The 12,526-nt window shown below is 42.3% G+C and overlaps 1 protein-coding gene across 12 annotated transcripts in view; it reads left to right on the top strand.

Annotated features, from left to right (window-relative positions):
- The window catches only part of pax3b (paired box 3b), a 26,391-nt gene that overhangs the window by 6,327 nt on the left and 7,538 nt on the right, over window positions 1–12,526 (top strand). For 7 of the 12 annotated variants that reach the window (XM_032504949.1, XM_032504986.1, XM_032505021.1 and 4 more), the window contains exons 5-7: window positions 9,307–9,506; window positions 10,404–10,569; window positions 11,301–11,506. In XM_032504949.1, the coding sequence (XP_032360840.1) occupies window positions 9,307–9,506; window positions 10,404–10,569; window positions 11,301–11,506 (572 nt within the window). The remainder of the gene's footprint in view (window positions 1–9,306; window positions 9,507–10,403; window positions 10,570–11,300; window positions 11,507–12,526) is intronic. The other 5 variants (XM_032504978.1, XM_032504994.1, XM_032504958.1 and 2 more) reach the window with 1 other exon arrangement.

Raw genomic sequence — 12,526 nt, forward strand, 5'->3', positions numbered from 1 at the left:
CACACACACACACACACACACACACACACACACACACACACATTCCACTCTGCAATGCAAACATTCAAAGGGATAACTTTATTTGGTGAAAGGGGATCCTGGAAAGGGCTAATTGAATAAGCCCAGGATCTTTGAAAAACCCCTACCATGGTGAGCGCAGTCATCATGTCATAATTAGGTTTATTGAGGCGCATTCCTTCAATCTGCCTCCATTCCCCCAGGCTCATTGTATCCAGGGCCCAGGCCAATGGCTGGAGGACAAAAGGGAACCGTGAGCACACAATACATGAAAGAGCCATAAAGATTTAGCTTGCTTTGTCACAGAAACGGAGTAGGACTTTGTTTGTGTAAATAATGCAAGTGAAGGAGGATCTTGGGTTTCTCTGCCACTTGGGGTGAAGGATGGCGTGCTGCAAATGTAATATGTGGGCACAAACTGGATCAGTGCCAGGGCATAGAGAGGAGGAGAGGATTGAGGGAGGAGGAGTGATATAGGAAGGCGCATGGGAGCAGAGGTGGTGGCAGAGAATGGGTTGAGAGCACAGATGGAGCAGTGTGTTAAGTGTGTGGTGATGTATTTTGCAGAGGCATTTGACCATAGACAGACTTTTCAAGTAATTTTTGTTTACCAGCTGTTTTCAGTTATTATCTTAACAACTTTCTAAGACTGTAACGTGTTTACTGATAACACTTTTCCATTATAAGAAAATTTGCAAGTAACTTTTTATATATCTTTCCAGTTTCTCATTATTAGGTTTTTGCATACTGAATGAATGATCACTGATGGCAATTGTTTAGCCTCTTTATTTTTTTTGTTTATCGGGGCTTTTAAAGCAGTGTTCTGAAATACACAACATTAGTCATCAAAGATACCAATTGTAAGAACACACAGATTTGACCAATGAGAAAATGAAACATGATGTAAGTTGTAAAGCTCATCTTAATCAGTTAATCGATAAGTCGATCAACAGAAAAATAATAGCTAACTATTTTGGTAATAGACTAATCGTTGAGGTCTGTTATTTTTAGCTCAAAATTATCTGGTTTTAGCTACTACAATGTGAGATCTGATATATTTTTTGGGTTTTGGACCGGTGAACGGACAAAACAAGACACACGATGACACTTTGGACTTTATGAAATTTGATTTTGCATTCATTTTTTTCTTTTCTACCCTTTTATAGACCAAGCAATTAATCAAAATCGAGAATAGCCCTAATAAGTAGCTGCTTATAGTAGTTGCTGTTAACGTCCTATCAAATTGGACAAAGACAGAACCAATAAGCACTCAATTGGATCTTATTATAGCTATTGGCTATTACTGGCCTGAGCCAAGTGTCTGGTGAAGAGTGCTCTGTCTGTCTGTTGAAAGAATGAATGTGTCACTCAGTGAGTCCCTGGGCATGAGGGCAAAGGGGGGCATGAGGGCCAAGTGGCGAGCACCAAATCACTCTCCTCTACCCCGGGGCTCTCTCTGTTTCTCTGTCCCTCTCTTCTCATCCTGCACTCCTCCCTCTCTCGTGAGTTTTTTCTGATAAGCCCATGCATGATGACTATTCAAGCATGAAAACATAGTTATCTGGAAATGAATGGCTGCTCTATGCTTCATTAAAGCCTCTTTTTCCTTTCACACTCTTATTGTGACCCTCTGATATCAATTCAAAGGGCAATTAATGAATGCACACCAACTTTGAAGTCAGGGTGATTTCTGAGAGGGAGGGGGCTTGTGCGTCTGTGTGTGTGTGTGTGTGTGTGTGTGTGTGCGTGTGTGTAGGGGGAAGGGGGAAGGGGGTATTTAGGGTATTCCCCCTTCAAGACCTGATGTAGCGCCCCAGCCTTCACCCGTGATGGACTAGCCACATTGAGCTGAGAGTGAGCGAGCCCCAAAGACGGTTTGAAGGGAGTGAAAGAGTGAAAAGGCCCAGCGAAGGTCAAGTAGAATGGCTCGCCTTAGAATAAGGCCCCTCTTTATCTGCTGCAAGTATGCACTATAGGCACAACAGCTGGGGGGAAAGGGGGAGAGAGGTTATTTTTTAATGTGCGTGATTGTGTTTGTGTGTGTGTGTGTCTGAGAAACTAAGGAAGCATGTGAGTGCATGGGTTTTCCTCTCATGCATCTGCCTGTGTTTTTGCGATCAGGGTTGTTTTTAAATGTGCGTGTATGTGCATGAGTGTGTATTCGGGGTTAGGGTTAAGTGTCAAAGTTGTCAGAGGCCAGCCGGAGGCCAGTAAATGCAGCATCTATGGTGCTGATGTGGGACAGGCAGCTGTCAATCACCTGACTGATGAAGCCTGACTTTTATTCAGAGCTTTGTTAACTAATTAGCCCAGAAGCTTTTGTGTCGAGTCGGAAAGGAGGCTTAAAATGTGTGTTTAAAATGCTGTACTCATGCCATGTGGAAACATCTTTTGTAAGGTGCACACTCTCAAACTTGAAGGCACCAAGCCGACATAGAATAGTGATTGTGAGATAGATTGGTTTTTAACACTACTGGTGTTCAAACTTTACAGTGTAAGCTACAAAAAGAACTGTATGATAAAAATAATCCATTTTGTTCAGGCTTTTTTGAATGAATGCAGCTCTCTGTAGAACTTGTTTACAGGTATTTCCGTGTTTAAATTGGGATTTTCTGCCAAACCAGGAGTTCCTTAGTAATATTTATCATCTGACAGTTGAGGTAAAAAGTAGGAAACTCAGATCTACCTTCACCCATGTAACATGAATGCAGCATTATACAGTACATTGCTGCTATTCTAAATGTGTAGATCCTGTCATACTTGCATTTTTACCTTAAATTTCCTAAAAGTAATTGCACTGGATCAGATTCCTTACATGGTTAAAGCATGACCATGATATTAAGGTGAACGTACTTGACATAAACCAGAGTTGTATGTGCTTATGGAATGCTTTTGTGTTGTTCATGATGGCCTTACATTTTCTTGAAAATTAACAAGAATTCATAAGGAAGAATAATAGCTGCTATAGTCAGTTAGACGCAGCCTGGCAGCAGATTTAAGAGAGATGAAACTGTCAGTCTTCCTCCTTGTCAACTAAAACAATTGAGAATGACAGCTAACAGCTAACCTTGTTGGATTTCAACAAGTGCCCCACTGACTGGAGTTGTGAGTTAAAAGACAGGGAAGAACTGCAGGGTCACAGGGCCACGGAGGGTCAGTCTCCCCCAGCGCACACAGGAAACAGGGTTAGAAACACATTTAGCTACAAATGACAGGTAACCATTTCCTGATAGCCCCCTACATCCTTAACAACTCACATAATCCTTTGTTGACAGCATCAGACTCCTCATGCCCTTTGTCATGTAATTTTCTGTTGCATAACAAGGCTGTGACTGACGACAGTTTGTTCACATCATTGTTTTTTGTGTAATCACAATCCCATGTTACAAAACACACACACACACACACACACACACACACACACACACACACACACACACACACACACACACACACACAGCTCTTGCACATTCATTTACTAGGGCAGCTGTGAAGGTTGAAACTCCTCCTTAGCAAGTCAAGTGAGTTCGCCCTCCAACCCCCTCCCACACGCATACGCACACAAAAAATCCACACACACTCCATCTTTTTCTTAACCCACCAGAAAGAGTCACAGATGGGTCCATAAGCTGTCAGTAAAGCCATTATCCGGCCCAGCATCTGCCTGTCTTGACTTCTATATACTGTTTAATGCAGTCGGCCAGTCAGTTAGTCCCCCAGCTCCTGAATAGGAGCAGCATGGTTGGCCCGCCCAAATAAATGCTGCGTTTGTGTCCTCTGCCTTTTGTTTTGTGATTTTTTTTGAGAGGGGTCGGTGGAGAGAAGGGGGGGAATGTGTCAGACGCTCAATTTAACCTAACTATTAACCAAAGCCCCAGAAGAGTTACTGGGATGTCTGCGGAGGGGTGTAAGTAGTCCACATATGGTCAGTCAATTCCCCCAAGTCCCCAAATCCAAGTTCCCCTTTCACTCCCTCTCTATCTGTCCCTTACGCACATGCATACATGCTCAATGTGTACTGTCTCATGTCACAGTGGACATATTTAAGCCTTTGTGTCCCTATCCGAATGCCCCCCTCCCCTACAAAAACAGCAATGCCCAAGTCTTTACAACAGTCTGTTTCTGCTAAATCCGCTATTCTGCTCCTTCCTCTGCTCCTTGTTTTTCTCTTCCCTGGGATGGCGTTGCATGGTGGGATCCATTTTGGGCTTTCTTGGCTTTGGAGAGGTTGTTTTGGCTTGGAGTCCCATGCACTGTGTGCCTCTCAGGGCTTTAGTTTGGTTAAATTAAACAGTTTTCTTTTCTCTTCTAACCCCTTCCACCCACCCCGTTCCAACTGCTCCTCTCGTATTTTGCGGCTTAATTCTCCTCGGCTCCTGGGCAATCTTGTCGAGGCTCCTTTCCAGGCCTATTCTTGCTCAGATAGTTTTACCCTTTTAAGGATCATATTTTCTCATATTTTGATGAACTGACAAGAGCCAATACCATGTCTGCAACCCCCCGCTCATTTAAGCTGAGGTGGAGCAAAAGTATACAGAGAGAAGTGAAGTGTTTACAAGGGCTATAAATACAGCATTTTAAGATATAGCATATGTATACAGGCATGCAGCGATATGAGGGTTAGAGTGTATAATTTCATTGGCCAAGGCTATTTGACGGTGCCAAATCGTTCGATCAGATCTTAGGGATAGCGAGGCGATGACGGCAAACAGGGCACTCTGAAACCACAGGTTTACAAGGTTGGAAGAGATTCGGGGAGCAGGGGAAAGGTTTTAGTCTTTTTTACTCTTCCTTCTTCTCTTTGTCTCGGTAAGAGAGGTAATATATATTCTGATGCTGATCATTTTGGAAAGTGTGTGTGTGTGTGTGTATGTGTGTGTTTTTGTGTGTGCGTGCATGCGTATGTGTGCGCGTGTTTGCTTGACCACACTGAAAGGCATGTGAGCAGAGCAGGGGGAGCATGTTAATGGTCGCCAAAGTGGAGACGCCTCAAGGCTGACAAGCTCGATTAACGTAGCCTTAAAATGCGTGTAGAATCAGGGGAAGCCCAGCACTGTGGACATGTGTGTAGACGGTCTTGTGCTTGGAGTGCTGCAGTCTTTGTGTGTGTGTTTATGAGCTCCTGAGCCAAACTGTGGGTAGTAGTGAGATTCCGGGTTGATTGGGTGGCTGCCCTCTGTGTTGGTACAAGTTTGCTTCTAAAACCCCCTTTTACACCCCGTGTGTCACCCTATTATCTTCATCACCTGCCACTTTAATTTGCATTACTTATAATTTAGAATTCTAGGCATGTGGATGATGCATAAGCAGACATGCAAAAGGCTTTACAGTGTTGTTAACGCACGCACGCACGCTCGCTCGCTCGCACACACACACACACACACTCACACACACACACACACACACACACACACACACACACACACACACACACACACACACACACACACACACACACACACACACACACACACACACACACACACAATACAGCAAGTTACTTTAAGTTTCCAATGCAATTGCCAAAAATACAAGTTGCTTTTACTACCTGAAAGCCACAGTGAAAGTTACTTTTAGTAGGGAGGATATCTAACTTTTTCAGGTTTTTGTGATGTTAAAGCAGAAGATCAGGTTTTATGGCTACATACATCCAAAATTAGATTTCCACGGGAACAGTTTCCTCATTTTTAATTATTTTGAGAAACTTACTTTCACAAAGTTTCTCAAAATAATTAAAAAATTAATAAATCTAGCCAATGTTTTATAAATCAAGCTTAAAATATCTTACTTTTGAGTAATTACTGAGAAAAACTAAGAAAAGAGACCATCAGAAATCATCAGGAGGGATGTACTTCCTTTCACTTAAGCTAGTGTCCATGTATTGAAGAGGGTCCACAAGCCAACGATGTACTTCACCTCCACCACCACCACCACCAACAACAACAACAAAAACCAACACAGATGCCCAGACAAACTGTCCCCATGGGGACATTAACATTGAAAACAACAGTCCCTGTTGCTCTGCACTGCCCTTCTCACCCCCTCAGGTGCTCTTACAGTTCCCTCTGGAGGAAAGGGGGTGTTTTTTGGGGGGAGGGAGGGGTAGAATGCCCCCCGGCTGTGCACCCATCCACCCCTCCTCCCCCGAGCCCTCTGCGGAGCCTCTTTTAGGCCCCCCCCCCCCACACAGCTCCCCCGTGGGGCAGGTGACAGCCCTCCACTGTGAAGGGCCGAGGGAGCCATGACGGATTCCACAGATGGACCGTGGAAATCGCCGGCAAAGACCTGAGCTCTGTGGAGCAACAAAGAGCCCGAGAGTCACAGAGAGAAATATGGGTGGAAAAGAGAGAGATGGGGAGAAGGGAGACAAAGAGAGGCTGAAAGAGGGGGAGAAGGAGGGAGAAGGAGAGAAAGAAGATGAAGAAGAAGGTGGTGATTGTTAAAGGAGAGTGGCGTGCCCAAGTGCAAAAAGTTTGTGGGGTAATTTAGGAGTTTGCTATTGCTTGAAAGGAAAAATGTGCAAGTGTGACGTTTTTGCCTAACATTTTTTATACAAGCTAGTAGCCATTTTTATCACCTAGAGATCTACCTGTCAGCCATGTCATGTTCAGCCCATGCATCTTTCCTCTCGATATCATTTTGTTCCAGTGACCCTGCTTCCCCACAAACATTATCTTTTTGTCCCATCATCTTATCATCTGACTGTATCTTGTGATGTATAAATTAACGAAGCAAAGTGAAACAAATGAGCCTGCTTAAGTCCTTTGTAAAGGATCTGATTCAGGGTTGTATCACGACTAGACTCCTGAGACTTCAGAGGTGCCACTCTGTCGCTTCTTTTGAAATGTTCTCGAAATCCCGGTAGCAGTCATAACCGATAGATAATTCCAAAGTGATTAAAGATTTTACTGGCTGCCCCCAGGGCCCAAATCCCTGTGAAATTCTGAGGAACGTGCATGCTGCTAAAGTCGGGGGGAGCGAAAAAGCATTCCTAGCAGCCCTCCTCCATGCAGGAACTGGAGGGGGAGGCAACAAAAGGCCTCATCTCTTGTTTTTCAACCATCCTGTCCAGAACTCCAAAGCCTTGCACTCTACACCCACAAATTCCTCCCCCACCATTTAAAACACAAGTCCTGTAACCCCCCTAGTCATATGTTGGTGAAAATGTTTGTGCTTTTTGGTTGGTTGGGGTCTGAAAAGCTGGAAAGATTTTGTCATCACCCTGTGTTAAAATTCCAAAACAGTTGATGAAAGTAAATCCTAATTCACAGTGGCCATTTTGAAGTGTGTTCTCTTATCTCTGCGGAGGAGAGTGGTAGCGTATAATTTCTGTTAAAATGCTGAACTTGTACACTGGTGGAAAAAAACCTAGCAATCAGCAATCTGAGTGCTAAACTGCAAGATATTCAACAAAGGCTTAAGGCAATGTCTCCATTTCTCTCACTCCCCCTTTGAAAATATTTTACTTATTGCCTGCCTTATGCTTGAATGTTTCTTTACCAATTTGCTCCTAATGCATGTTAAGTTGACTCCCACTGCTATTGGTGTTGCAAGGAGAAAATCGCCGAAGGGGAAGAGAGGATCAGTTTCACATGAGGGGCCCTGAGATATTTGGATTCTCTTGTACTTTATTGTTGCTTCTGAGGGGGAACTAATACAGTGTTGCACACAAAACTTCCCCTGTGCTGAGAGGGAATTAATTAAGTGTAACACAAAAAGTGGGACTTTGGCCTTGGTGAACTTAGAAGGGAGCCAATGGAGTGTTTGACGTATTGAGTTAAAAAACAAGCTGCCAGCTTATAGAACTTAGATCACAATGGTATTAATACTGATCTGAGACACAGATGAAAAGTTGAAACACAAAAGCTGTCAGGACACATGATATCACTGCAGCTCAGTCAGCCCGAAGTCAAAAGAACAACTTATGTATTTCTCAAATTTCAGATATTGATACAATCAATTAGTGGACTGATATAAAAATATCTTCTTTAAGAAAGGTTTACGTCATTTATCAAGCAAAAAGGCCAAATGTTCTATTGTGACAGCTTCTCAAATGTGACATCAGAAAGGAGCTCGGACAAAACAATTCATCAAAAATAAATTGGTAATTAAAGTTCATCCAGTTTAATTAGTTCAAATAGTTTGAATTATCTTACACTGAATGTTTATTGTGTGTGTGTGTGTGTGTGTGTGTGTGTGTGTGAGTGTGTGTGTGATGAAGGGGATTAAAGAATGTTATTAGCTTGACACTAGATTGTAGATCTAGGGATAATTACTTGGGTAATTAGTAATAATTACATTTAATTTGTTTATACAGTAAATTGGTACTGCACCCTTTTGTCTTGCTAAACTTTTAATGTCCCATTTAGACTGTAGACTTGACAACTTATATCCTAAGAGTTGAGACTGACCCACCGTGATGTCTGATTATCATCTGCACAGCTGCGGCAGAAATTGCCCTGTCCGAACTGTGAATACTAGTGATGAGACAGAGAGAAAAGAAAGAGTAATTTGAAAAGGAGAAAATGGATTCATATCTACTCCTGATTGGCTTGGTTTTAGAAAACGTTCCCTCCACTCCTGTCCACACACACACACACACACACACACACACACACACACACACACACACACACACATGCTTAAAGAATGGCCCCTGTATCCAAATTAGCCTTTTGTATGGCTTTTAGTCTACCAGTCCCCCTGTGGTGCACTGGGAACCTTGTCCAGTGGGATTATTCCTGAGGCTCAGAATATTTCTTCTGAAAGGAGGTCTGTTTGGCTACAAGACCACGAGGAGGACCAGTACCTTATGGTGTTTGTTTGTTTGTGTGTGTGTGTGTGTGTGTGTGTGTTTTTGTTAGACTGTGTACAGAAAATAAATAACCCACCTTCTACTGTATAAGTAAAAAATATAAGTAAACAAGTGAAAACAGAGACCAAATCAGTGGACATTTCGCCATTCTGTTGAATGTTACAGCTACCCTATTATCACCAATATATTCACCAACAGCACTGTGACGTATTGGTCTACAACACCAGCATGTGTGCTGTTCAACAGGGTGTCAAACAGTGTTCACTTTAGGATTTATAGAGAGACTCTGCTGAAGTTGTTAAGCTATGTGTGTGTGTGTGTGTGTGTGTGTGTGTGTGTGGAGGGGGGGTTATCAGGAAGAAACTTTAACAATAATCAGGAGCAGGCAAGTTTTGCTCGATTAAACACCTGATATTGGGAAAAAATCTCATCCTGACTGTTTTCTTATTTTTCTTCCCTGTGTGTTTGAACAGCAAGTCACTCAGATGAGGGTTCAGATGTTGAGTCTGAGCCTGATCTGCCTCTAAAAAGGAAGCAGCGGCGCAGTCGGACCACCTTCACGGCAGAGCAACTGGAAGAGCTGGAGAGGGCCTTCGAGAGAACCCACTACCCTGACATCTACACCAGGGAGGAGCTCGCCCAAAGGGCCAAACTCACCGAGGCCAGGGTTCAGGTACCTACAAAATGCTTTTTAGGAAGAGAGAGAAAAACTGATTTCAGCTTGTGAAACACAAGAATTTATATGATGGACTTTCAAAAGGGTTTCACAAGCTCAGGGGTTGTAAATTTTACTTTAGCGTCACATATAACCATGAAATCCTCCAGCAGGAGTTAAAACATGACTATGTTTTAAACATGGGACAAAACACTCTGCTCACTTATTCAGCTCTGTCTGACCTAACACACTACTGTGCATTAACAGTAATGACCTGCCCTCACATGCACGCTTAAACAAAACCATTTAAAGGCAACCTGCTGATCTCTGTTTGACACACACACACACACACACACACACACACACACACACACACACACACACACACGCTTCTCATCCTCATTCCCAAGGGCCCAATCTGGACTTTCCTATTTCTGATCTGAGGTCCAGTAAATTCTTCTTCACAGGCTCCATATGGGAATGTAAGCAGGCCCAGCATGAGCCCCGTCCATATGGGCACGGAATGTCACTCACACACTCCGAGCAACTAGCCATTAAACACACATCTAACCCACACACATAACTTTTTTCTCAGATTTTAGTAATAATAATAATAATAATAATAATAATGATATTCACATTGTCTCACCTTCCTTTTAAGCTTCACATTCTGATAGAACTATGAGAATTATTTCTAAAATATTGTATTGTGCACCGTATATGTGTGTGAATGTATATTTATCATTTAAACAAATAGAACGTCCTACACTAGTTGCTGTCAACAGCTGTAGCAGATTTTTTTGTGATTTTTTTACTTGTCTGCTAACACAATAGCTGGATTGTGTAAGATCGCACACTGTAGTCTGAGGAACACACAGCACACACACTAATCAATCGTCGTCATTGTCGTTCTAGGTTTGGTTCAGCAACAGGCGGGCAAGGTGGAGGAAGCAAGCTGGAGCCAGTCAACTGATGGCATTTAATCACCTGATCCCAGGGGGTTTCCCACCTTCAGCAATGTCCAGCATCTCCCCCTACCAGCTCTCTGACAGCCCCTACCCCCCCTCATCTATAGCACAAGGTACGAGATGAGACAGACTCATATAATGGATGCAGTGGTTGAGAAATATACACTGTAGCAGTTCTAAGTGCCATGAGCATAGGGTTTGTTGTTGATGCAAATACTAAACATTACATTTTGTTTATTTTTGGGAAAATAATTAGAAAGATTTGCTTTTATAACATTGCATTATGTTTAAGTTACAAACCTTTCAACTTTTTGATGGCTTTTTAGTTAAGGCTCTTCTCAGGCTCAGTTAACAGTATTCAAACAGTGTGTCTGTGTACAAGTCATGGAGAAAATTTGTGAGATACTGTACATGGTGTAAACATTTACGTGTACTTCTTTTTGATTTTTTTTTTAAATCAATAATTATGTTGAACTAAGTGTATTTTGACAGAAGTATTACTTTTTATTTATTTATTGAAACTGTTAATTTGTGTTTGTTGATTTAAAATACGCTTTAACACAGCTTGAAAAATACGTATTTATGTTTTAAAAGAATAAACGTTTTTTTTCTTCATACATTTGGAACACACTTGAACAGGTTTTCAAAGTTTTTATTGAATCCAGCATTTTTTTTCTTCTACTTAAGTAAATTTTAACACCGTAACAACAACTCTGCTAGAGTGGGATGTTTTGGTTTTAATTGTCTTTTCACTTATCCAAGTACTAACCACGTAACAGTTATGTTCTGCAGCATTTTGCTGACCTTCCAGGTTTTTAAACTTACCATGTGATGCCTTTGATATTGTCAGAGCCCCCCAGCACGGTGCATCGGCCCCAGCCTCTTCCTCCCTCCTCGGGCCACCAAGCCAGTGGCGGTGGAGGGCAAGTAGAAGGAGGCTCAGCCTACTGCCTTGCCTCTGGACGCCACTCCTTCTCAGGGTACTCGGACAGCTTTGGAGGACCGGGCAATCCCATGAACCCCGCCATAGGAAATGGACTCTCTCCACAGGTGAGACTAAAGGCTAAAATATGTGGTGTTGAGCTGCTTAAAGTAAGTCTTGTAATTAATATATTACAATAATTAAACTTAACTTTTCAGAGGAAATCTGAATCAGAAAAGGGTTAATTGCCACAGTAAGGTACACTTATGTGGAAATTGTGCATACATAAACAAACAAATACACATAAACAACCTAATCTTAATTTGTTGAGACAATGTAATTTGGTTCCATCAAAATAATAATATTCTTATAATTATTAAACACAATATTTCAGTTAAAAAATATATTAGATTCATTTGTTTTAATTAAACACGCATGTAATACTAAATACAAACGATTTAAGTTTGTGTTTTAATTTGACAGGAATAAGACTTGTGTGTTTGACACTGTGCTTCCCTTTAGAGATTCAGATAGTTTTCCCTGCATGGATAATACCCATAACATGCCCAGCCAGAGCTGGGCAGAATTAGATTTGAGCATGATTTCAAAGAGTTGAACCCGGCTGAGGTATGTATGATTTACCCTGTCAGACACACAGCTTCACACAATACCTTTGAAAAGTCAAACACTCTTCTCAAGTAATATTTCATGCAGGTGTTGAACACATAAAAGCACAGTCTCCCAGCCTGCTTACCAATTTATCTACTTGTCTACTAAACACTACAAACCGTACGCTCGACAATCACACACTCCTCGGCAGTACTGGAGGAGGGATTTCTCACTGTGGGAGGGGAAAAGTAAGATGACTTGAGAGGGACAGAGGACAATTGAGTGTGTGACAAATGGGAAGTGAAAAGACAATTACAGCCAATTATCCAGGCATGAAGTCCCAAGGTCTCTGCACCTAGACAGAGGATACAAGAGAGGAGAAGAGGAGTTAGAACTTAACAGGCAGAAAATGAGATTTCAGCCTGGCGCAGTCTGACTCCTCAGAGAACAGGCCGCAGCAGTGTGGAGACAGAGATACACTCACACCAATACACACATGCTCTCAGGTCCACATAATTACACACACACACACACACACA

The sequence above is a fragment of the Etheostoma spectabile genome, chromosome 3 (assembly GCF_008692095.1).
Source record: "Etheostoma spectabile isolate EspeVRDwgs_2016 chromosome 3, UIUC_Espe_1.0, whole genome shotgun sequence".
In the NCBI taxonomy this organism is placed as follows: domain Eukaryota; kingdom Metazoa; phylum Chordata; class Actinopteri; order Perciformes; family Percidae; genus Etheostoma; species Etheostoma spectabile.